Source organism: Diadema setosum, chromosome 22 (genome assembly GCF_964275005.1).
Source record: "Diadema setosum chromosome 22, eeDiaSeto1, whole genome shotgun sequence".
In the NCBI taxonomy this organism is placed as follows: Eukaryota; Metazoa; Echinodermata; class Echinoidea; order Diadematoida; family Diadematidae; genus Diadema; species Diadema setosum.
This window is the reverse complement of record NC_092706.1, coordinates 5,269,398-5,296,348: the sequence shown is the minus strand read 5'-3', so window position 1 is coordinate 5,296,348 and position 26,951 is coordinate 5,269,398. Positions and strand designations below refer to the sequence as shown.

General features: G+C 39.9%; 2 protein-coding genes across 3 annotated transcripts; one reads left to right on the top strand and one right to left on the bottom strand.

The window, feature by feature from the left end:
• Nucleotides 1-2,141: 2,141 nt before the first annotated feature.
• Nucleotides 2,142-13,829, bottom strand: LOC140245570 (uncharacterized). The gene is made up of 10 exons (XM_072325135.1): nt 13,456-13,829; nt 12,490-12,613; nt 11,292-11,409; nt 9,555-9,712; nt 8,548-8,755; nt 7,510-7,728; nt 6,393-6,473; nt 5,134-5,256; nt 3,191-3,403; nt 2,142-2,524 (listed from the first exon to the last, which is right to left on the bottom strand). Exons 1-10 carry the CDS (start codon nt 13,827-13,829, stop codon nt 2,142-2,144), a joined length of 2,001 nt encoding a protein of 666 aa, XP_072181236.1.
• A 2,936-nt stretch (nt 13,830-16,765) lies between these two features.
• Nucleotides 16,766-26,727, top strand: LOC140245072 (dynein axonemal assembly factor 19-like). Of its 2 annotated transcripts, none has more exons than XM_072324669.1 (4): nt 16,766-16,846; nt 21,805-21,955; nt 22,808-22,976; nt 24,032-26,727. In XM_072324669.1, the coding sequence occupies exons 2-4, from the start codon at nt 21,807-21,809 to the stop codon at nt 24,611-24,613; spliced, it is 900 nt and encodes a 299-aa protein (XP_072180770.1). In that variant the 5' UTR covers nt 16,766-16,846; nt 21,805-21,806; the 3' UTR covers nt 24,614-26,727. The 2 variants fall into 2 exon arrangements, with proteins under 2 accessions (XP_072180770.1, XP_072180769.1); XM_072324668.1 differs by lacking the exon at nt 16,766-16,846 and adding an exon at nt 17,114-17,354.
• The last annotated feature ends 224 nt before the right edge of the window (nt 26,728-26,951 follow it).

Here is a 26,951-nt window from a genome sequence, read left to right as displayed (position 1 = left end):
TAGCAGACATGCTCTAGACCCAGTTTCTGAATGTACCCCTGTGAGCAGCAAAAGAAAATTAATTCAATCTCACAAACACATTTTCTCCGTGCTACTGGGTGTTCTAAAATGAGTACCACTGGAATCACCAATATATATAGTGCAATGACTTCCCATACCAGTCTGTTACTGTATACACCGAATATTACACGAGGTTGTTATTTTCGTGAAAATAAAAACACACAAAAATATTGACTCTGATCCTGATATGAATGTGACATATCGTCGCTGGGGTGACAAAACCTCGTATCTCAAAAATGTCAAATGTTCAGGAGAGCGAAAAAACATGGCGGCCAAAGCACTATAGTGAATGGGAAAGCCTTCTCTTTGACATGTCATGGTGGCTTCATTTTTGGAGTAAGGCAGTTAGGATTTGGCCAGGACATCACTTGACCCATTATTTGACCATTAAGCTAAAAAAAAAAAAAAATTTGACATTTTTGAGATACGAGGTCTTGTCACCCCAGCGACGATATGCGTACATATTTCTCCGTTCAGTACAGGACTCCACAATCGCGAATTTAACCACTTATGAAGTCATCGGGAAGTCACGATTTGCGAAATATATGGCGTATACAAGTAAGTCACTCTACTTTAGTATCAATGGAAATTGGGGGGGGGGGGGGATGGGTAAGAGTACTGGACTGGTTTATATTAAAAAAAAAAAAAAAAAAAAACTTTCTAATCCTCTCTCTCTCTCTCTCTCTTCCTTGTTCCTCTACGTTGTACCATTTTCCACTCTCTCTCTAAAGAGTTATGATATGTTGCAAAAAAAAGAAAGAAAGAAATAACAAAAAGACAGAGCAGTTTGATCAAACAACATAGCAGCCAAATAGTTCACACAGAATTACAGCAGATGAGTGAATTGTGTGTGTTTATGTAAACTCATTACATGTCTACATATACCTACGCGTGATCGCTTTCAATTCAAATAGCAAGTCAACAGCCCCACCGTGTGAATAGAAATGGTGTGCTTGAGTTTGTTTCCAGAAAAAGAAATGACTTGATTGATTAGAACTCAGTATGACCGTTACATTGTCATCAGAGACTCGGAGACTTTACAGCAGAGATGGAGTGGCAAGGTAGATCCAGATCAGATATGTGACCCGCTACGACAAAAGGATCCTAAAGTCGCTGACGGGTGAACCGAGAAAATAGAGTTTGAAGTCAGATCATCAAAATCGGTCAAAACGTTCAGATTTCTGTTTATGAGATAATTTTGTAGTCTAATGTATCTTCTATCATCTGCCGAAATCTCGAAGCGAAATGATCAAAGGAACGGCAAGAAAATAGCGTTTATCTGGGCCATGATTTTCCGACTTTCAAAGGAACAGAAATGTGTGCGAAGATTTGGATATAGCACCGCAGCTAGACTCTGCCCCTAGCAACGAGGGGGTGATCTCATTGGTCAGTGCATGGCATCCTTGTTACTGATTGTTCGTGCGTAGACCGCTGGCGCTAAGCTTGAATGAACATCGCAGAGGTTGCTAGGAGCGTACCTTCTATTGCCAAACGGTGAAAACTCTCTTGCTTCCCCTTGACCATGATAGCAATGGAAGGAAAACTTTGAAGGCAGTTTCTTCAAAATGCTGATTTCCTAAACCACTCGACATGCGCTAATAAAATCATTGATATCTCCGCAACCGAGTACTTTCATGATTCATGTTACGTATGACATTAAAGTGGAAGAGTATGAGGGAATAATGTCATGTCATTTTCAGGAGATTGTCTTCCCCCGACTTTCGGATCCTTTTGTTGCAGCAGGTCACATATATATTCTAGAATTCCTGCAACGGATCATGAACAGCTTCATCACTAATCTCTATGTGAGTACACATAAACAGACAGCCAAAGAATTTCCACTGGAGTCAATCATTACCGATGGTTGTGTGCTTCAATGCACATATTGGCTGGCATGTGGCTGACAGGCACTATTCATGGTTTTCGAATACCCCCAATGGAAGCAAATTCAATCCGAACACCCATATTTCTTCGCGCTTCTAAAGTTTTTAAGTGTGACGATGTCTCTATCAACAGCAACCTGTTGAGGATACTGGCTGCATCCACTAGAGTTTTCCTTTAGTGCCAGACAGTTCCAAGTCCTAAGAGACTTTGCTGAAGAAGATCTGTTTCCTGAGGGTATGCATGGGCATTCCGATCTGTTTGCATTGCTGCTGGTCAGCGGCTTGACTTAGCACTTGGTTGACCATGGTCAGCATGGTGAGGAGGTCCACCCTGGCATAGTATGTGTCGATGACACGGCAGAGGGTCGTGATGTACCAGGAGCCCTGAGAGACGCTGCGATTGGACGAGAAGCCCGGAACCGTGGACAGGCTGACGAGGATGTCGGCGTCGTTCGGGAGAGTTTGGTGCGAGTCCTGCTGGATGTCCACTGGCTTCTGGGCTTCCCTGCCCTGGCAGGCCTGGATGAAGAAGAGCTTGGGCTTCCCTCCAAGAGACCTGCAGTACTCCCCTCGAAATAATCCTGGATCCAAAATGAAAGATCACCAACTTTAGAATGATGCAGCAATAGAAATGATGCAGTTCTTTGTGATCCATTATCAAGTTACTCTAAAAACTAGCACACATCATGGCCAACAAACTTCAAAATGAAATGATTTGAAGGTGCAATTAAAAGAAATATATATATATATACACACACACACATATATATATATATATATATATATATATATATATATATATATATATATATATATATATATTTGACAGCTAGTCAGTTTACATTCTGTAACTTTCTTAGTTTAGAACCGATTTTGATGAAACCTCTACCAATTCATTTGTCTGATATTCCTCTACTCTTCAAAGCCAAACTGAACGTGGTATGAGATGATGATTAAACCCATCAAGCCTTGGGGGCATTCACGGCAGATATTGCCATCTTAACCCTAATCAGGCTGGGCTTTTTTGGCTATGCTAACACCGAAGGGGGCGGATTCCGCCCCCCCCCCCCAATTATTTTTATTGGAAAATATCTGATTGGAATAAGCAAAAGTTACTGACTCTGCACAAATAATAAAGAAATCTGCAAAATTTTGCAGGTTTGAGAAAGAAACAGGAGCATAAATGCATTGTCACTGAGAGAACCAGTACATTTTAGGGTCAAAAGGTCACAATAAAAAACACAAACCTGTCATAGCATCAATGGGTGTGGTCTTGCCGTCGCTCCCGTACACGACATCCTTGGCACCGTGGGAGAGTATGATGCAGACGAAGCAGTCGAAGTTCGAATGATCATATTTCTGCAAGTCGCTCAAGACATTTATGTAGCCATGGGCCGGAGGGTCGTGGATCACATGGGTTTTGAACTTCAGGTTATTTCCGAATGTGTTCAGCAACCTCTCTGTTGGGTGGGACAAGAAGAAATGCAAGGGATGACTTTAGTGACTGAAAGGAGCACCTGAAGGTTTGAACTTTGACCCGGCAAACAAGACAGATGCTAATTCATTCCTCAACTTACGCCACAATCTCCCTGGGTTGCCCAATTAATAGCTCGACTACACTACTGACATAATGATGCGCATATGGGCCACCCCATTTCTTTCCCACAACAAGGTAACCAAAGTAGGATCAGAATACAAAATAAAAAGGAAGAAATTATGATTTTCTCTCTGTGCCTGCAGATAACTAGGGACAATTTCAATGAAATTTCTCCCCCCCCCAAAAAAAAAGCAAATCAAGAAACTAAAAACCACCAGAAGCTCTGTTCTTTTCATAAAACATCTGAAAATTACAGTCATCTTTTTCACAGCGGTTTATAATTTCTGAAATATTTTTTTTAACTTCCTTAAATTTTTACTGATCCCTTCTTCTGCATCACTGCATTCATTCATCATGACATCCTTCACAGGGTAAACCCATTAAAATCAACTTGATGAGTCTCATGCAATGTCCGCTGGAACTTCAGAACTCCTTGTGAAACGAAATTCTTCTTAAACGGTAAAACAAAAAACACGTGCTTGGAACCAAGCCACCTGGGTAATGTACTTCCCCAGCATCTAGAGTATTGATTGAGACTAGAAATGTCGCTATGGCGACTGGCATGCCTCTGTCATCTCGCAGTGTTCTTCCAATAGGCCAATAGTAACATGCTGACAATGCAAGACAACGGTTTTACATGATTGGCCAAAAACTGAAATGATGTGTTAGAAGTTTGACAGCACAACCCCAAATGTGCGGAGTGTTCATACATTCCTTAAACCAGGTTGCCTCTGCACGGCTGCAGTGTTTCAGCAGTAATATTCCAACTTTCACGAAATGTCTTCAAATGATCATAGCTGATGATATAAAATTTTCATGCATTACTTGAGCTTTTTTTAAAATATGGGGAAAAAGAGTGATGCATTCACTTGACCTATGACCTTATGTCCCAAATCTTTCCCTGCAGAAGCACTGTGCAGTAAGGCATGTATATACCCAGTTCAATTAAGTGTATGCATTGAATGATTCCCAAGGTGTTGGAGATGGAGAAATAGTGTCATTTCAGCACCAAGTAGAACTTCAGGATTTTGACCTGACCTTTGATATTTGACCCCATGGCCCTAAATTCCAAAGAGAATCATTGTAATATAGTACATGCATATTACATCAAGTTTCCTGAAGATACCTAGAGCCATTTTGAGATATGGAGAAAAAAAAAAAGTTTTAGCATCTTCACTTAACCTTTGACTTCAGCCCTTATGGTAGTCTAATGGCCCAAAACCTTCCTTAGACAATCTTAATCTGGTAGTACATGTGTACACAAGTTTCATGAAAACAGATTAGGCATTGCAGAGATATTGGGGAAATAAGCAAAATTTGAAGAATTTGACTTTGAACTTTAACTTTGAGTGAGTGCACCAATAGCTAATAGGCACAGCTTAATCCACTCACATGTACAGCTGTACATAAGCCAAGTTTCACTTGGATACCTCAAATGGCTCTTGAGTTACGCTATCAACAAAATCAATTACGGACGGAAAGATTGACAGACGGAAGGACGGATGGAGGGACGGACAACCGGAAAACATAACACCTCCAGCGACACTTTGTGGCGGAGGCATAAAACAAGTTCGGTCTACGCCAAACACTTACCTACGTCCCTCTCCGTCCCATCCCGCTGTGACAAGCTCACGTCAGCCTGTCGTCGAAAGTGCTTCGCGTTGAAGATGATGCAGAAACCGCGCGGGATCCTGTCCATGCGGTACCTGGGGATATCTGGCAGTTGCACAGGTGGGAAAAATAAATGAGCTATGTGGGCTGTTCAGTGTAATGTCAATCAACCTCTTTAACATCTTGAGCAGATTCACCCATAACTGTGCAATTCCAATCCACATTCAAGTTTACATAAAAAGAGTAAAATCATACCAAAGACTGGTTAATTTTAGTCAAAATTTGACACAATGTTTCTGATAATTTTAACTCTGCCATTGGTTCGTACAAAAAAAAGTGACAAAAACTTCATTTCTGTCAATTAGTTAATCACTAGAGAATCTTCTTCAGGGGAAAAATAATAATTGATATCCTATTAAATGACTACATGAATTTGATATGCGGGACACAATCCTCCCTAGTTTCATGTAAAAATCAGGACTTACAGTGAAAATTTGCACACGAGTTGCTAGGACACTTGTGAGGTGATTGCATCATCATCTCTTGACTATTTTAAGGAAATGTGGAATTCTGAAAATCTTTAGCTTCCATATTTCAAAGGGGAAGTTTTCCCAAATATTCATGTGGATTGAGCGGGTGCAGCAATGTCAGTAGGATACATCAGTGGAAGTTTGAGGAAAATCAGGATAACTGAGACAAACTAAAAAAAAATTTACACCTCAACTTTCACCTTTCTGATTAATACTCTCTTGCTTTCAATTCGTTCTAAAGTTATAAATTTTGAATGAGAAGACTACAACAGTTTGTGATGTCACCATGTTACAATGATAGAAAGTAAACATAAAGAGAATTCCACATAATTTTATTTTTTATGAAAAGTACACATTCCATTGACTTGTTACTGATGCACATAAAAGGTAATATCATTACCAATTGAAAGTAGTAAGTTATTTACTGTTTCTGCTGAATTTCGTTTACATTTTCTTAATGTTAATGTTCTGCAGTACCATCACAAAATGTTGCACTCTTCTCATCCACCACTGGCAGCACCAAAACTTCAAGAATTTATGACTTTCTAAAGATTTTCTGCTTTTTCCTCAAACTTTACTCATGCGTTCTACTAACATTGATGAATTCCTTTGTTCTACAAAGACATGGGGAAAAGGGTAAATTCCTTGCTATTTTCTATAGCAAAAGAACTCTAGATTATCTTTAATAGCACAGCAAAGTTCATTACATACCCATTTCTAATTGGTTCAGCACCGTAGCTGTCTGTGCCGGTACCACTCTTGGTGGGGCAGTTCTTGCTTGCATCTCAGAATCTGAATGAAGGGTGATGAACACTTTGTTATTGTAGAACGAGAAACAGACTGGCTACAACAGATTACGCATTATTCTGTCAGGCATTTTTTAAATCTTTCCACATTCAGACACATCCGGAGCAATACTTTCAAGGAAAAATTCTTTGCATCAGCGATAAATAATCCATTGATGATTTCATCAGGATAAGTTTTGAGTACGAGTAGCATAATGACGCAGAAGGTATTTTGCAACTTATGCTACATTCATGGGGGAAGGGGGGGGGGGGGAGGGGGGCATCATTCTCCATCTGACTTGCTCTGCACTAATGTCCAAAAAAAAAAAAGTGTCAAAAGGGTCTTCTTTCACACATTTGGTGTCCTTGATGTTTACCTTGATAGGGAGTGTTGTTGTTGTTTTTTTTTTTTCCTTTTTCTTTCCAGCAGCATTTAGGGATCCTATTTCACAAAATACAATTTTTTATTTTCACTGTCACCACTACTGTTGTGTATGTACTACATGTACAATTAAATCTGACATCTGTATAACTGAACAACTTACATTTTTGATTTTCACCGGCACCACTATGTATACTGTTGTGTACTACAATGTACAATTAAATCTGACATCTGTTTAACTGAGCATCTTATTTTGTAAATCAGGAAAGTGCTCATTGTTACTATTTTTCAACTTTTGTCAGAAGTATCTACTAAAAAAAAAAAAAAGAAAAAAAAAAAAAGAAATGCCACTTAAGACATTGTACAGAGTACAATGGCGAAATATGTCATGAAGGACATTGTATTATTGTACTTGGTACCATAACAGAAAACGGCATTTCGGCTATGTTTTTCAGGTGTGACAGCATTTTAGGAGTGAAAATTTGATGTGTTGTAATATGTCATTTAGGGTCCATTATTGAGGTGTTTAGACAGGGGTGGGTACCACAATTATCTGAGAAACACTCTGAGAGATACTCCACTATCTTAACCATAGGATTTTGACTAAAAATGGCTCCTCAGAAAAAAACGAGAAGTCTAAATGGATGAAAGATGGCCTCACCACTCGTATCCACTCCCCTATGCATTTCTTCCTCGTTGAGTACAGCCCTCGCATAGGGAGAGGTGTCAGATGACACGGAGCTGGACGTGGTATCACTGGGAGGACCCGTTCCCATGGAAACGTCTCCCTGTGAGATGTGCAGGCCGGCCATTTTCTTCTGCAGGTCTTCATGGGACATTGACATCACCCGCCCCCACAATGCATCCGCATAGTCCTTGCCTACGAGGGCAGCAGCACACAAAATAAACAGAGCCAGGATTTATATTCATACATCCAAAACTAGCAGATGTAGGATACAGAAACACATACAATACACAGAGCTGGGATTTATATGATTTACTATCATACATCCAAAACTAGCTAGATGGTATAGGATACAGAAACACAATCCCAAGATTTATAGAATTTATATTCATGCAAAGGTGGGACCCAACTTTTATCAGGACTACTTCGTTTTTGGATATCTTGGCCATTTCAAAACCGATTTCCATCAAATAAACTTTGAACTCTTCTTAGAATTGTATGATCATTTATATTTTACACATAGTTTCTCATCGTCTTCCAAAAAAGGTTAAAAACCTGGAGCCCCATCTCAACCAAAACTATACCATCCTTTAAGATCTGTAGATTTTGCCTGTTTGACTGGAAACTTCCCATAACTTCTTGCGAAACCTCACACGAAACTTCCCACTCAAACTAGGGAAATTTCCCAGACCCCCCCCCCCACCAATCTTCTAGAGGTTTGGGTAGTGTGAACGCTAGCAACTGAAACTTTGCAAAGTTTGTCATGTGATCAGTCCACCATCGGTTTGCTGGCAATGCCTCTGAAACGTGCCGTCATTGTGATGTACAGGCGTGCATTGTTACGTCACAACCAATCACTGTCAGACGGCGCACTCTTCCTTCATTCTTGTGCACACGCAACAGTGACCCAAACTTCGAGAACTTCAACATCGAGAAGTTTGTCTACCGGTGTGGATGAGCAAATTTTGCAAAGACTTAGTGATCTTTTGCCCGTGCGACCGTGGCTTGTCTCACCTTTTTGCTCTACAGCTTCAATATACCACGCATATTGTTCCATGTTCTGGGTTCCTCCTCCACCGTTCCGCCTCTCAGGGAAAGCGCCTTGGGATGATGCAGGCTGTTGGCCCACTACTGGGTACCCCAATTGTTCCCTTGATTGTTCCAACTCCCTTAGAAGTATCTCCAGGTATTTTTCCCTGCGATGTGCTTCCCCTTCAGAAGTCTGCCCCATAAGAAGTATAACAAGTGGCAGATTCACAGTGTTATCATGGATATGAGTATTTGGGACAGTGTTATCTACAACAAAACAAGAGATTGATAGTACCTTTTGTCTCGCACTCCTGTAAGTAATGTTTGCACTATTATAACATAAACATTTTTGTAACAACTGCCATAATCAGCAGGACAAATACTACCTTCAATCATATCACTGTTTTTCCCAGTTGCATTTTAATACAAGCTTTCAAAGAAAGAGTCTTGTGTGTACATGATACAATTAATTCCTTTTTAAAGATGACAAAATGGTATCTCAGAGTTTGCTTGTTTTCCTTCATTGTTGAGTACTCTGCTGCTCAATCAATTAGGCCACCCTCACTCCTAAACACCTTTCACAAACTACATTAAAATTTCTCTGCTTAAGCATGCTTTCATGCACATACACACACCACATGCATGCAATTCCCATCACACTCACAAATTGCTGTGTGCGGCAAATATTTCGCAAAATGTTAAATTTGCTAAATATATGGCACATACAGTATATTGATTTTGTATTTGCTTTTTAAGAATTATCCATGCTTTCTGGATGAGAACTTTCTTGCACTTTGAATAGTATGTAAAACATGAAGAAGATACTTGGTATCAATGGGCTAAAAGATGAAAGAGTATTCCGAGAAAAATAGTATGATACAGCCCCATCCAGAGGAAGAGATTTGAGCAGCTAAATTGTACCCTCTAAATATTACCTCCCTAAGATGGCAGAGCGAAAGAGACAGAAACAGACAGACAGACAGACACTGTACCTTCTGCAAACCTAGTCCCGAAACTTCTGAACTGGGGTGGACAGCCGGAGAATAAATGCTGGGCTCTGAGTTGCGATGGCTACCAAATGCTCGGAGGGGCTGAGCAGGAGCTGGGGGAGGCAGCTGTGGCGCTGACGTGGTTCGGTTGAAGGGTGATGCTGTTCAAAAGTTCACGTGAAGGGGATTGATACAGATGAGTGAATTCATGTCATGTGGACCAATGTTGTGTGTGTCTGCAGGCTATGACACTGCACAGGCAATAATCCAGTGGAGATAAGAACCATTTAACCATCATACAAGCCAGCTTGCTCCTGGAACCATGAATATCACTTGGGACACTCAAAGAATTCATTTGCACATTTCATTTTCCCAACAACTCATTATCATTCAAAATTTAGACTGCGCTATGTCTGGAATACCTTCATTATTTTTCTCATATTGGCTGCAGAAGTGCGATACGATGGTATGATACGGTAATACGGTAGTATTCTGGAACATGTTCATAAGCAGTATATATGTACATAGTCTCAGCTTAATAATTTACGAACATTTACCCACAAGTCACTGACATGACCCTGCTGAACTCTAACTGGCGATGACTGCTTGGCAAACTCACTCCCAATCATGACAACTAATGCCTTGCTAATTCTGAACTAATTTGAAATGTAATGCAAATATTCATGTAACCATCACATGTAGTTAAAGGTGTCACTGTACTATTTCTTTTTTTTTTTCCTGCTCCTTCTTCTCTTTTAAAAAGATATAAATTTACGAGTATCGCGGTGCGCATTATCAGGTAAGTGTAACATAATCATTAATACACTGACAAACGCAGTTTAGGCATGTAACATAGGCACTAAGGTGATTTTAGGTGTGCACATAATCTGCCCACTGAAAGATTTTCATATCATATCAGGGCCCCGTTGCTAGAAACTTTGCGTTTAAACGCAACTTGCAACTGATTGTCACTGACCATTCTGATTGGCTCAGGGTCTGCCCTATTAAGAAGACATGCATGCAACAATGATTTTGATTGGCCAGTGACAATCAGTTGCAAGTTGCATTTAAACGCAAAGTTTCTAGCAACGGGGCCCAGGACATACAGAAATTCTATTCGTCTCACTCGCCCATAATGGGCATCCAGGAAAGAGTCCTGTACCGTATGTCCCCCCAAAAAATTACAATGGGACCCTCCGCAATGATAACTTTAAAAATTGTGAATCAATCCAAATACAATTTGAGGGTACAAAACTATAACTCATTGCCCACATTTTACAGTAAACCCCATTCAATTTACTTCAGTGGTCAAAGAGAAATGAGGAATTTTGTAGAGCATGTCAGGAATCTCTTCCCTCCGAGTTCTGTCTATTGTGTTCACACACAAGAGCATCCAGGTGCTAAACTTGGAAGAATCAGACTCATGACATGCTTTACAACAATCCACATTTCTCTGTGACCGCTAACCAAATTGAATGGGGTTTTCTGCAAAATAGAGCTAAGATGTTACATTTCAAGACCCTGACGTAGCATTTAGATAGTTTAATCATATTGGGTGTTGTCAATGCGAAAATCTGATTGTATTTTTTTTTTTTTTTTTTTTTTGGGGGGGGGGGGGGACATACTGTACTTTCAACACCCAGACACCCAATTATTTAACTTGCACTACAGTGAGATTCAGCTGCCCTGGGCTCACATGGTTAAATGGGTTTGTAGCACCCTGTCAATATTTCTCTTTACCTGTGTACGTCTGTATATCTTTGGCAAGTGCTGAGTTTCCGACAACGTGCATCAACTGTGCCAAGAAGGAAACATTATCAGGGCCTATGATGTCGTATCTCTCCATCTGAGAAAAGAGCTGAAACAGAATGAAAGTACAGGAAAGTGATTAAAAAAAAAAAATTGAAATTCATTACAGTATCTATATCACAGTCATAATACAATTATGTCAGATTGGATGGCTATGAATGGGATACCAGGGAATATCGCCAGAGTTAGGGCCAATATTGCATGAATCGAAAAATGAGTGCAATATTCCCTGGTATTCCATGAATACCATCAAATATAATGTTATTTTCATCTATAATCACTATGTAGAGAAAGCATAAACTGCACAAAAGTACTGCACTTCTACTCATCTTTGCAGTTGACTCAGCACTGCAAAATAGTAGCCCCTATGCAACTAACTGTGTATGAAGCAAGCAACTACATTGTAGTTAGATGTTTGCGCACTTGTGAATTGTAACAAGATTTCACGCACTAGTAGCAAGGATTCACACTTTCAGCAAGAGCTCGCGCAACAGACGAGACAAAATACGGTGTATTCTTGAACGGCCATTTAATTAACAACGGTAGCCTGTGGGAACTTGATACACTGGCGTATGCATTTTGTTCAATATGCTCTCATACTGAATGATAAAAATTGATATACAATTTTAATGTGCCCTATTAAACGTCCTATATAGATGATAATCTAACTTACTGGTTGGGCTATAATTATGTTTTCATCTATCCTTCCACTACCTCAAATAACACTTACATGTACCTCATGGCATGTACAAGTAATGTATCATATACTGTATACATCAGGCCATATATTTAGCGAGTCTCATTTTTCGCCAATCGGGACTTACATGTACTAGCAAGTTTGCCAGTGGTGAAATTTGTGAAATTGTGGAGGACAGCACTGAACAGAGAAATGTATGCATGCAAATCACATTCATGTCGGGATCAGTTTATATTTTCATGCATTTTTATATTTGCAAATAGCACCCTAATCGTGAAAACAAAAACTCATGAAATATTTGGCAAATAGAGTATTAAAATCAAGTGTATATTATTCATTTAAATACACCAGACATGTACAGTTGTAGTTGTTGGTTTCAACGCAATAGTGGGGCCAAGTCGATATTCTCTTGGACTGGTTGCATCTTTTTACCTGGAGAGGGGTTTTGCAGTCTTCGATGACAGAGATAGGCAACGTGTCGCCGTCGCTCAGGTAAAACCTCAGCTGTTCTCGCTCGTCGCGGGTCAAGCTGTCGGCAATTTTCAGCATGAGTCGCCTACGAACCATGGCAAATAATAAGGAACATTTTACTACCGATATGATGCAAGCACAGCAATGCAATCAACACTTGCAAGAGAATGTGAAGGTGTTCATAGAGTAGTCAAATGCTGTACGGGATGTCACATTTTTGGAGGGATGACCCTATCCAGATCTTGACACAAATGGAGAAAATATTTCTCAAACAATGCCATATAACATCTTGGAGCAGCAGAAATAGAGGAATACAAATGCAGAGTCGACTGATGGCAAAGTTATAATATTTCGTGTGTTTTTTTGTGGTTTTTTAAATTAAAATCAGAGACATCGTTTGTCTGGAATATGTTACATACTAGATTGCCACCAAAATCCTGCGAATGGGGAAAACACATTTGCATGCAAATGAATGGTTATTTCAGGATGATATGATTCTAACGTACACAACCACAAATTTACTTTTTACAACCTCATAATGACATGTGAATAGAATGCCAAAATATATGTTTGATTTTACATACCGGTATCTGAAATGCAGCCATTTATTATGTCCATTTTGGAAAACTCAGAGCATAAACAGGGGCTAAAAACATGTATTCAAGGCCGTCTCCTAATCCCTAGTTTTGCTCCTTGAAAAGGATAAAAGCAATATACTGGTAACATCCTCATGTCTACAGTCTATTATTTGCAAAACATCATGCACATCAAAGATACCCACTGCATATGATACACAGTATCATAACTTGTTCTAGTAAAAGAAGTCTGCTTGTTTCCTTTACATGAATACTGTGGTACGACGAAAGAGATTAAATATCGATTATAATGTAAGGAGAAGCATGGTGAAACTAGGGTTTGCGAACCCACCTGTAGCCACTCAGCCTGTGCGCCAAGTTTCCTTCTCTACCGCTCCACGACTTCAGTTTCTTCATCAGGTCGAAGCGGTTGATGGCCTGCATCAGGGAGACGAGGAGGGAGATGTCGTCCGGCGTCAGCAGCGCCAGCTTCTCCAGCTCCGCAAACAGGTGGATGCCGCGGGTGATGGTCTCCAACTTCCGCGGCGCCACGCCCAGGTCCTGGCACAGGTACCGCAGCTTGTCCATGTCGCGCACCCCGAGCCCGTTGTCGATCTCTTTCAGCATGCCCCGATACTGGAGGCTGCTGCCCCCCGGGTTCGCGTCGCTGCACACATCTCTGTTGACCAGCACATTGCTGCTACCATAAGGCCCAGTGCTCGCCATTCTCATTCAAAGATCAGGACTTGTGTGAATAGGTAAGTTAAATGACCAGAACCCTGTAATGAAATGTTAAAGAGGAAAATAGTATTTTTCATGATAAGAAAACAATTCAACATAACCTAAAACCTTATCATGTTAACAGAAGCAATGTGGCTTATTTTTGTATTAACCTTTTAGCAATCCTTTCCTTGTTTATCACCTACAGATATATTTCCCTTGATTTACATATAATTGCAGTGTGCAATTTTCATTAACCAAGCTTTGGTAGTTATAGTCATATTTATGGTCAATTTCTCCAATCTTTATTTTTCCCCTCAAGCTATGCCAGTTCTAGGATAAAAATCAGTAGAAATAATACATTTGCAAACATAATTAGCAAAGAGTAGAGTGCAACTTTACTCCATTTTATGTTCAATTCAAAATCATATGAATTGGTGAAGATTTTATTTCAACTGTAGATCTACCTAAACTTAGAAAAAAAAAACACATCTTGATTACAAAATACTAATTTCAGTTACAATTATGATATGAAAAAGACATCATTATATATTAAATGTCAGTGCACTTTAATCCAAACATTCCTTTTCTTTAATATGCTGATGAATCAAAAGAGCTGTAGTTGGTACCTTGTCTAAGAACATTAGCATTTTTTGTGTATGAGTGTACAACAATAGAAGAGAATTGGTGTATTTACACGTGATATCATCCTCTCATCAACCTTGCAAGTGTTGCTATCACCAATACTGCAATGCAGTAAAAACAAGTAAAACTTTTACAGGCGGAGGCTATGTATATGCTGTCAGCACTGGCACATTTTCACTTCCTGTTAAAACAGTGCAACATGCACAGGCAAATAGACATAGGAACATGGACCACTCTACTCTACAAGAATAGAGTCATTTACTCAAGGAAAGTGGATCACAGTTGGGAGAGAAGGGTTCAGCAAAGAGTGTGTATGGTATACAGTTCACTACTCTGTATTCACAGGCCACTCAACAACCCAGATAAACACTGAATTCATACCAGCAACTGTCATCTCTAAATGTGGGAATCCAGACAAATTTCAGATCATCAAGTATGTTAAAACTCAAAGGCCCAATTTCACGAAGGTGGTACAATCTTGTATTTTAATCTCTTTGGTAGCAGCACGGTCGACAGCGCGACCTTTTAAAAGGGCATTCAGATCATGTCACCTCCCGATATTCAAAATGGCCTGGCATGAAAAGACAATGTACCGTTCGCTTATGCTTCGCTTATTTTCGGTAAGTTGTAAAATGTGCATTTCAATATCATGAGAGCATAGATATGAAGTCTCATTATTGAAGATTTGCATTAGATGAGTTTGAGGTGACAAAAAATGATCTAAAAGTATCAAAATTCAAAGCAATCGCAAGCGATTGCTGAACTCTCTTCGTGTTGTGGGTCATATCAGTACAGCCCTGACGCTACTTACAGCGACTGGGCTGTATATAGTTTTAGTACCCTCCATACAATGCGATGCGGATGTCACGGTTACAATTAATATGTAGCCCGCTACAACAAAATGGTCCTAAAGTCGCGCACAGTCGAAGCCGTGAAAATCGAGTTTGAAGCCAGAGCATCAAAATTGGTCAAAACTTACGATTTTCTGAATTTGACATATTATTAGAGTATGGCATGTCTTCTATCATCTGTCGAAATTTTGAAGCAAAATGATGAAAGGAAAGACCAAAAAATTGCGTTTTTCTGGGCCATGCTTTTTGGCGTTTCAAGGAAGCGGAAACTGGTTCGAACATTTGGATTGAGCACCACAGGTAGGCTCCGCCCCTAACAACGACCAGAGTGATCTCATTGGTCAGTTTGCTGCTTGCCGCTAACCGAAGCATGAAGCTCGCACACTGCCCAGTCGACTGGTGCGTGCTGGCGGGGTGCGCTATGCCCAGCCGCTTCTCCTCATCCTGGTCACTGATTGGTCGGTGAGGAGACCGCCGACGCTGTGTTTGAATGAGCATTTCGGGGGTTGCTAGGGCTTACCTTCTATTGTCCGGAGGTGAATACTGACTTGTGTGTCCCTTGATCGTGATTGCGTCGCAAGGAAAACTTTTAGGGCGCTTTTCTCGAAACAGTGATTTCCCAGACGTCTCGACATGCTCTCTTTTAAACATCGATATCTCCGCAGCCTATTATTTTTATAAGATGTGTTATATATCAATGTAAAGCAGAAAGATTAGGGAATTGTGTCATGCAATTTTCAAATAATCGACCTCGCCCGACTTTAGGATCATTTTGTTGTAGCGGGTCACATATTCTTTTGGCAATTGTGCACTTTATCTTTCTGTAACAGGCTGCTTTAGAATGAACATACCAGCAAAACAAATGGGTAAATATTCTACCCATGTGAAGATCTTTATTTAGATCAATTCGGTTTAGACTCTATTTTGTTTCTGAGATTGTACTGGAGATCACCAAACCAATGCCGATGGCAATGACTTGTGTGTTTGTGCATCGGTATACATAACTTGCAAAGGCAGTGCATTCAGAATGAACACGATGAATGGACATGGAAGTATTGTACACATAACTGCGACCAGCACTGCAGCCCCATATGCCTATCTATGGCATGGGGCTGCTGGTCGCAGTTTATAGGAAGTACACAGCTACACAGGAAAAAACAGTTCAGATAGAAACTATAATTTTCATAGATAAATAGACTAGAACTCTAGATCTACCTAATTTTTACCAGTGATACAAAGTCGGTCACGCTCAGCATGCTCAGGACTCAATGAATCAGCAAGTGCTGAATCGACAAAAGAGTTTCTAAAATCACACTTCTCACCTCCCTCCGTCGCTTGAACTGGGTCAGTGCATGATTATCAGATTATTGTAGATAAGTTGGTGAATTCGTTGACTCGACTCTGCACAATCAAATTACAAATGTACATTGGTACGCCAATACATTGTAATTTATCTCCTGTCCTCTGCGTTCTCCAATGTTTCTGCCAAGCAGCGCAGCGGCAAAATATGAGCTACACAAATTCCCGGTGAGTATAAAAATAGATGTAACTGTAATATGGTGCTGAATATGTTTTCATACGCTAAAGTCCCCTGCTTTACTGCAACTGGTCGTGCCCACGGTCGGTATGATGCGTAAAAGCGGACACCGCTTCTGGCAGCTTCCGAAAGAGGGTTTTCCCCACCCGTGCACAAAGTTCATCGCACATGCGCATTTCCATAATAGTGTGCATTTCGGCAATCGACATCGTCAGTCGGAGCTCGTTGCCAAAGACGCTTTTATCTGACAACGTGAATGGTGACGTAGGGCCTAACAATTTAACAACAACGGCGACGCTCGCACCGACCTAAAACGCTGGCATGGCTGCAGTGCAGTGTGAGTGAGCAAGCGGAGTGCAACCGAACTAAGACAGAGACCAAAAAGTAACCGGACGGCCTCGCTATTGATCTCGCTCGAGTTGTGGACAGTGGACCTCCGGCCTCCTCCGCTACGGCTACGCTCCACCGCCATTAAAATTAGATTTTATACGCACACAGGTAGGTATGGGTGGGACTTAAAGTTAAAGGTAAGGCTGCATTCGACATTTAATAAACTAGAATCCTAAATTTATTCACTCTCGCATTAGTGATAACGTTAGTGGTTTGAGTCTTGCCTTAGATCTGATCTGATACATCATGAATTTGCCGTTCAGATTCTGTGAAATGCCAGGGGTCTGGTCTCTACCCGGTAAGATCGGGGGGGGGGGGGGGGGGGGGCGGCGCAAGGTAGTCCGCAAGGTCTTGTCGGGTGCACTTTGGAATCTTTCCAGCCCAACCAGACGCTGTTACTAGTATGGTAACCCTACTATCGACCACCCTTATTGAAACCGACCGCGTATAATTCGCGCACTGAACACTTCTCTGCGCGCAAAGCACATAAAAATGGATTGGCTTTGAATGTAGATGAGGATGGTGTGGGAAAACGCGATAATTCACTGTTCATTAATGGTTTTAATCAAAGACAAAATTTCGAATCAATATTTTCACCGAATCGTAATGACAGCACAATGTAATGACAATGTCTATGGAAGTTTCTAAAACTAAGGCTTCTGAAAAGCTTCGTACAACACGGTATTCAATACAACTTGGTTTGCGTGCATTGTCAATGCAAAAACAGCGGTCGATCCTAATAACACGATTTCCCGTGGGGAGCTGAAACGAGGCCACGCAAGTTCGTCGGCGATATTTTTGCACTGAAACTTCGAATCGAAAAGGGAACAACGGCATTTGATAGAGCTGGATTTTCTCAATCACGTAGGTCAAGTTTTTTACCTGAATTTCAGTGTGAAATATTCTTATCAAGCAAATAAACATTAGGCGGTCGATTAGTAGTAGGTCCAACCATACATTGTATACGCTGTACGTACAGGGACTGGGCTGTGTATAGTTAAAATCTTTCCTGAACACCTGTGGAACTTTCCCATTTGTTTTGTAGCTCATTCTCTTGGCAGTCTTGACTTGGGAAGCAAACTAACAGTTAGCTACGAATGTATGTTGATGGGGTAACTACACAGCCGAGTCGCTGTACGTACGTAGCGCGACAGGGGTTAGGGCTGTACCAGCGGAGCTCCAAAAACGAAGAGAGTTCAACGATCGCATGCGATCGCTTTGAATTTTGATACTTTAGATCATTTTTTGTCACCTCAAACTCATCTGACAAACAAAACAATAATGAGACTTCATATCTATGCTATCAATATTGAAATTTGAATTTAAAAACTTACCTAAAATGATGGTTATATGCAGCATGTTTGAACGGTTAGTGAACGGTACATCATCTTTCATGCCAGGCCATTCCAATCGGGAGGTAGGTAACGTGATCTGATTGCCCTTTCAAAAGGTCGCGCTGTTGACCGTGTGTGCCAACACTCAAGCAGCGCATCGCACGCATGCAAAAGATATCTCCGCAGAGATCAAGGCGCAATTTTGAATTCTGCAACGATGAATCCCGACGGTGTCAGGGAATCCGCTAGAAAGTGTTATTTTTTGGTTCCACGGACTTATCACGAGGGCTCTCAATGGACTTACGAACCTTCTGTAATACAAGCATGCACTTAAGGTGACTAACGTTTGGTACAATCGTGTACATTGTTTATAAAGAACGTATAAATTTTCAAAAGTTTTGTAGTTGTGTTGTGGTTCCCCACTTTGAAGGTGCCCGCTCGCTGGTCAGACGCTGTATTCGCATAGCGTATTAACAGCGTCTGGTCGGGCTATTGATGGGGTTGCATCACCACATCTCGTTGCCCCGGCCCAGTAGGCCCATAGGCATAGCAGTCAATTTACATGATGTAGCATACGGTAGTTTATAGCTTCTGGTGTGAGCTGTGGTGAGCTGCCGGAGCTGCCAAAGTATTGTAACAAAAAAAAAAAAAAAAGTGGATTTAGTGCCTACCCGTAATTAATTGTGACCCACTGCAATTTTCTGAAAATGACATGACATTATTCCCTATGCTCTTCCACTTTAATGTATAATGTCATACAAAACACGACTCATAAAAGTACTCGGTTACGGAGATATGGATGATTTTATCAGCGCATGTTGAGTGGTTTAAGAAATCCGCATTTTGAGAAAACCGCCTTCAAAGTTTTCCTTCCGACGCTATGATGAGCAAGGGGAAGCAAGGCAGTTTTCACCATTTGACAATAGAGTATGCTCTTAGCAACCTCCGCGATGTTCATTCAAACTTAGCGCCAGCAGTCTACTCGTTGCTAGGGGTGGAGTCTAGCTGAGGCGCTAAATCCAAATCTTCGAACATGTTTCTCTTCCGTTGAAAGTCGGAAAATCGTGGCCCAGAAAAATGTTATTTTTCTTGCCTTTCCTCTGATCATTTAGCTTCGAAATTTCAGCAGATGATAGAAGACACATTGGACTACAAAATTATGTCAAGAACAGAAATCCAAATGTTTTGACGGATTTTGATGATCTGACGTCATACTCGATTTTCTCGGCTCACCCGTCAGCAACTTTAGGATCCTTTTGTTGTAGCGGGTCACAATTCTTCGCACTTGGCTGAGATAGTAAGAAGAGTTTTGCGTTTGGTGGGGTAAGAAGAGTTTCACATCTTTTTAATTCCATGGAATCAAGACATCAACTACCGGTACTGGAGCATATGGCAAGCAAAAATTTTCGTGTGCCTTTATTTTTGTGCTAGTTTCGGGTTACGTGAAATGCATAAAAATTTCAACACTGCAAAAATTTGCACTTTTACAGTAGTTAATCAAAAGTGTGCAGTTAATGGTCAATAGTGACATTTGGGAGTATTTAAACTTAGGAAGTAAAGAGTGAAAGGTGCATTTTTACTACAAGTAAAAACATGAAATTGTACATTCGATATCTTACTTATCAGCAGAATGTAAAAGACCCTAGAACCTATTGAAAACAACAAAAAATTAAAATTTAAGGCATGCACATGTATGAAATATAAAATAATCTAGGTCTAATAAAACATTTAGTCTACTAGTAATTTACTACTTCTTACTGTTGTAAATTTGATACAGTCAACTCCTGTTATAACAAAGTGCTTGGGACTGGCAATTTTCTTTTGTTGTTCACTGTAGTTATGGGTAAACTGGGCCTAGAGGCGAAACTCAGCCACTTGTAATGAGGACGCTAGTGGCCGATTTACCCATAACTACTTCTAAGGTATTGAAGTTTTTATAACCGAACAAATAAACAAATGAAAAAAAAGAAAAAAACCTCAGAGAACGCAAACCGTCTGTCCGTCCGTCTGTCGTCTGTCCGTAACGCTAGAAAAACTTAAATAACTCTTTACTCTGGGCTTCAATTGCAATCAAACTACAAGGGCAGAGGGGTCATACAAAGTTTCACATTTTACCATATATGAAGGTCACCTCAAGGTCAAAGCTCACAGGCAGGGGTCAACGAACTTTTAGAGCCCAATGTTAAGTTTTTATGGCGCGTTTCTATTATGGGTCATAACTTTTGATCCATAGGTCCATTTGTGACTAAACTTGGATGGTAGATGTCCCTTTGGGAGTGGATGATCACCACAAGGTCAAAGGTCACAAGTAGGGTTCAACGAACTTTTAGAGCCCAATGTTAAGTTTTTATGGCGCGTTTCTATTATGGGTCATAACTTTTGATCCATAACTCCTTTTGTGACTAAACTTGGATGGTAGATGTCCCTTGGGGAGTGGATGGTCACCACAAGGTCAATGGTCACAAGCAGGGGTCAACGAACTTTTAGAGCCCAATGTTAAGTTTTTATGGCGCGTTTCTATTATTGGTCATAACTTTTGATCCATAGGTCTGTTTGTGACCAAACTTGGATGGTAGATGTCCCTTGGGGTGTGGATGGTCACCACAAGGTCAAAGGTCACAGGCAGGGGTCAACGAACTTTTAGAGCCCAATGTTAAGTTTTTATGGCGCGTTTCTATTATTGGTCATAACTTTTGATCCATAGGTCTGTTTGTGACCAAACTTGGATGGTAGATGTCCCTTGGGGAGTGGATGGTCACCACAAGGTCAAAGGTCACAGGCAGGGGTCAACGAACTTTAACGGCCTAATGTTAAGTTTTTATGGCACCTTTTTTTTTGCCATAAATTTTTACCCTTTTATATCTCTTTATCTGTCATATCTCTTTTTTTAATCTGTTACTTGTATATCCCATTCGCGTACAATTTCTTGTATGCGTATGGGCGAGACACATTATGGCACTTGCCTTGTTTTGCATAGTGCTGGTACAGTCTTTCCATGCTGGATGTATTTTATACTTGAGAGAGAATGTGTTTGCTGTGTGTCATGTGCATAAGAACAATTGCAAAATGTTTCTCTTTCCCCAGGGGTCTTGAGAATCTTTCACCATTAATTTGTGCAAATTGTTTGTTTGTCTGTGAATGGTATCTCACAGAATGTTCGTAAATTTGGTTCTATATCTTATCAAATTTAAAGGAAGTTGATGTTATTGTATTTGTTAATGCAGGCATGGCTGATCTAAAGGAGGACAGAATAGACTTTGACAAACTGGAGAGGGAGCTATTGTCTGCAGTCGACGCTGACGCACGCTACTGGAGGGAAAACGACGCCAAACTGAGGGCAGTAGACCAGCGCGTGGAGACGTACGAACAGTTCAGGTTAGGGACCAAAGGGCATGACAGTCTTTGTGAGGTTTAAAGGGATGGGTATATACTATAGATAGTTTTGGTTGAGATGGGGCTTCATGCAGGCACATCAGGTTTCAAGCTTTTTTGTGTGAGATAATGAGAAAAATATGAAATATGAAAACTATGAAATATGAAATATCATGTAATTCTTTAGAGGGGTTCAAAGTTTATTTGATGAAAATTGGTTTTGAAATGGCTGAGATATCCAAAACTAAGGGATCATGATAATCGGTGGGACCCACCTTTTATTGGTATCCCTTTGTTTTATTTAATCTTTGGATATCTCAGGCATTTCAAAATAGATTTTCATCAAATAAACTTTGAATTCCTCTTAGGATTGTATGTTCTGTAACATTTCATTCATAGGTGGTTTCTTATAGTATCTCCAGTTCCAAAACAATATTAAATCACAACTACTGTACTTATTCGTCTTCTTTTTTCCTTAATAAAAATCATATTCAAGCCACCTGTTCCTACTATTGGAAAATGCATGTTTAACCCGTTCAAGACAAGTCCCGAGTATACTCGTGCAGGTGTCTATTGGAAATGCGTGTTGTAGCAAAATTGGTCCATCCTCAACGGGTTAATACTGTAAGATCTTGTTTGCATGCATCTGTTGTTGCGTCATCTGGACTGAGGAAAGATTTCAGTTTGTTGTTTACAATGTCAATTAGGAAGACGGGCTCTCTGTATGAGATTTGAGTGTGCTATTTCAAAGATCTCTCTACAATTTGTCCATCTTCTTTGAGCCACTGCAAGGACTCTTCACATTCACACAAGCTTTTCACTCCTCAATCTTTGCTTTCTCTCTGTTTTGGACAGAGACATAGTTGCGGCCGCTCACATCCAGCCACTGGAGAAGAAAGACAAGTTTGGTCAGGGGAAACGCTCACAGCCATGGAACCCTTTTTCATCGTCATCGTCATCATCATCTAACTCTTCATCCTCCTCCAAAAAGGGGCCTGAATGTCCCGACGCTGCAAGCAAACAGGTAGATGTGCACCTTAGGACATTAGCCTTAGAGTTGAATGTTCTCCAAGGAGAAAGGTGTCTTGAATGAGAGTACAACCAAAAAAAATTCTACCAGAAAACTACCAAAATCCATCAAATAACAGAGAGATTTAAAGTGGCAATATTGTTAGTGATGTAATGTTTTGGCTTGATTTGATATTTGTGTGATGTAAAAATTTTGTGTTTCTTTTATTTCTGATTCTGCTCCACTTGTTAAAAAAAAAAAAATAAATAAAAAGAGTCAAGCACTGATCCATTGTCTGAAAGAATCGAGCAGCATTACTGAATTCAGCCTTTTTTTCCCCTTGTGCCATTGACCTCAACAGAATCTTTCCTGAATATGTATCGCAGGCCCCTTTCATAAATTATGATCTTACAAGGTCTGATCAGATTTCATCAAGGATTCTTGACTTATTCTTTGAACTCCAAGATTGTTAGCATTAGAATGCGACTTGTAACATTTGATATTTGATTTTAGGGCTCAAAATATAACTCATCTCTGTGATTGATAGACTCACAAATGTTTTATTTTCAAAGCTGATTCAAGTGTCTCTCAAGTTGTCATAACATCACGAAATTACTGTGCAGGGAAGGAATGCACACTTGAGAGTATTTGTCCAGCATCAGCACAGCCAGATTGTTAAAGTTATTTCTATGGGTAACTCATTCATATATGATCTCCAAGGCATTTTGCTGTGTGTAGTCTTGAGTAGTTGAAACTATTTCTAATCTCTTTCTTTCTTCTTCTTCTTCTGCTTCTTTTCATGGAAAAAAAATGTTTATATGAAGTGATTTTTACTGTTGTTTGAATTGCTTCAACCTATCAATAAATGCAATAGGAATACATTGGCAAGACTTGGCAAGTGTAGAGGCATATCAAATATCAATCCAATCACTGGATGCGATTTGATGGACCAACCATGAACAATTGAGGTAACCTTTTTTGAGGCCATGGAAGCTGCTCCATTTACAGGCATGGGAATATATTGGGCATAATTTTAGATTTGTATTTGTTCCTTCGGATTTGTTTGCCAGGTGAAAACGCTCCCCCAAAATGGCCATGAATTTGTAAAGGAGTGGCGATTGCGGAAGAAATCTTCCACCGATGCCTGCTACCTGTACCTTCTGGAAATCGGTGGAGAGGCCCTTGCGAAAGTCTTCCGATCCGAGATCAGCTTCGGGCTCCTGGGGGAAATCGTTGCGGTGCTTGACGGTGGGTCGCGCGCAGACGATTCGCGAGAGGTGGCGGACATTTTGCTGCATCTGTCGCGGGCGGGGAGGTTCGGCCTCTCCTTGGACTTTCTCAGCAAGGCAGAGCGGCAAACGCTGAGGAGTCTGTTTGCAAAGCTTGAACACTGGGCTACGGAGATTGACAATTCTCCTCCTCCTCCTCTTCCTTCTCCTCCACCGCTCTCATCCTCCTCAAGTGTTGGAGCTGATGATGAGGATGTAATTTCAGGACAAGACAGTAATGATGCAGATGATGCGAAAGGTGAACGAAAACCAGCGGAGGAGACGACAGGTAGCAGTGTTCAAGTCCCGCCCACAGTTGCACGAGTGACACAATCAGACATCAGCCACCTCAGAAAGATATACAAACTGGAGGAGGCATCTTGATGCGAGGGGAAAAACCTCTCAAAAGTTGCAGGTTGTAAATGATGATGGAAAAATATTGTTTCTTTGTCTCTATTTGCAAACAAACAAGGCAAAACTTCCTCTGTTCTCATTGTTTCAATTCAGTTATTTTATTTAACTCTACATGTACTTGACATTTTTTTTTTTGATTTTGTCTCCAAAGAAGATAAAATGCAGAGAGCTCAGATCTTGATCTACCCCCAATGTACATGTGCCTTGTGTTTATGCAACTGTCCCTTCTCTCTCCACTTAAAAGTTTACATTCTCTTGTCTGACAATTCTCTCACTGATGTCAGCACACCGTATTGACCAACAAAAGTATATACCTGTAAATACTGCTATTCACAATAAAACATATATCTGCAGTGTAAAAGCACATTCCCCTCAAAAACAATGACATGCTAGTGTAGCAGTATATGTGACCTATAGTCGTGGTACCTGATAAGATCAGACATCGATGCTGAGAACCTATGTTGTAGACTATACGGTGATTCGGCTGTAATACTGTAAAAGTGGATATTTTTGCGTAACTAATTTTTCTCGCTCGGCTGGGTAAGAAGAGTTTCGCATGTTTTTAATTCTGCGGAATCCTGACATCAGCTACTGGAACATACATGTATAGCAAGCAAAAATATTTGCATGCTTTTATTTTCGCGCTGATTTCAGATTGCACGAAATGCGCAAAAATTTCAACACCGCGAAAATTTCCACTTTTACAGTATCTTAAATCTTTACTTGCATAAATTGGAAGTTTCATATTTTCCTCCTTTCCAAGAATCAAAGTCTATGAATGCAAACCAAAAAAGAAGAGAAAGTTTTCATTCTTCATGAAGCAAGTTTTCATGGGATAGTTTTTGGCCCTGTTGGGTTTAAATATCTAATCTCCTACATTACAGTGTATTTACTGCATCATAACTTCTGTAATATTCAATTTGCAAACCCTGGAATGTCTGATTTTCAGCCCTCATAATTTCTGCGATACACCATACTTACAGGTTTTGGCAAATGAAATGGGACACATTATGCCTCAGTAGAAAGTCTATGGAGACTGGACAATACACGAATGCCCAAGTCAGAAACTTAAATTTTCAGTGACTTTATCTGATTTTTGTGTTAATAGTTTGCATATATGCATAGTTTTAATGAACTTGAAACAAAAACAAAAAATGAAAAATAGATCACTCAGAGTCATGGAAATTTTGTGTCTTTTTAGAATTGCTAGAATATGCAATGGCTTTTATTTTGTTATTGTTGTTGTTGCTCTCAGTATTGTGTAGACATTAGTTTCCAGATCTATGCACATTCCATTACCCTTTCATGTTTTATTGGCATACATTTTGTAGAGAAAATTGTAAAAGGTTTTCAGAATGAAAAAAAAAAATCAGTATTTCTTTTACATTTACACTTTTCTCCAAATTCTTTGTTTCCAAACAGCAGAACAATTGTCATGTTTGCTGATAATTAATACTTGATTTTCATATCAAACTTGATTGAAATGAATGAGGTTTTAAAAAGGGTGATGGTACTAATGTTACATGTATCTCTTTCACTACAAACACCAGTTTGTATTCATGCACTGACTATAGTATTTCTACCTATAGTAGTTTTGGATATATTAAAGGGAAGTCTTTCCTCAGTGTTGCACCTTGAAAACATAATCAAAGCTTGAGATACCAGTATTCACAACAGTCATCACTGCCACATAATGGTTGTCAAATTTGAACTATCATGAACTACACACAGAAATGCCGAACTTCCAAATGTTCTCTTTTTTCTTTTTTCTTTTTCTACAGGTGGCCAAAAGAAAGAGAGATTATACTCTTTGAGGATTCAGGGTTGCAATCATATAGATTGGCTTTATGTTGCAATGAAGAATACAAAATTATTTTGTTGTATATTCAAATTACTGATGGTTACACGTCATATGCAGAGTGTGCAGCCGTTGTCGGTTTGGCTCGAACATTTTATGTTGGCTTCACCACCTTTATAATCTGATTTGATATGAAGTATTTGTTTCTATTTTGCATCCATATATGTGATTGTCATATCTAATGTCTTTCACGAAAATAAATGAAACCTTGAAGTTCCATAACTTACTATTCCTCATTCTAAGTCTGCTTCCTTAATTCTACTCTATTGCAGTTCAGCTTCAGCGTAGTTTATTTTCATATTTGTCAAAGATAAATAATAGGACCTACATTGTGGTAACACAATGGTCAACTCAAAAAAGGGACATTAAGTTCACTTTGAGAATACAATCACAACATCATATATATGTATATACACATGTATATATATATATATATATATATATATATAT

Excerpts from the sequence above, each read along its gene's own strand:
- LOC140245570 (XM_072325135.1), bottom strand. The coding sequence starts at position 13,829 with ATGGCGAGCACTGGGCCTTATGGTAGCAGCAATGTGCTGGTCAACAGA. Across the intron at positions 9,713-11,291 it reads AGATATACAGACGTACACAG|CATCACCCTTCAACCGAACC; the intron begins GTAAAGAGAAAT and ends ACTTTTGAACAG. Across the intron at positions 6,474-7,509 it reads TAGGGGAGTGGATACGAGTG|ATTCTGAGATGCAAGCAAGA; the intron begins GTGAGGCCATCT and ends CCCTTCATTCAG.
- LOC140245072 (XM_072324669.1), top strand. The coding sequence starts at position 21,807 with ATGGCTGATCTAAAGGAGGACAGAATAGACTTTGACAAACTGGAGAGG. Across the intron at positions 21,956-22,807 it reads GAGACGTACGAACAGTTCAG|AGACATAGTTGCGGCCGCTC; the intron begins GTTAGGGACCAA and ends TGTTTTGGACAG. Across the intron at positions 22,977-24,031 it reads CCGACGCTGCAAGCAAACAG|GTGAAAACGCTCCCCCAAAA; the intron begins GTAGATGTGCAC and ends TTTGTTTGCCAG.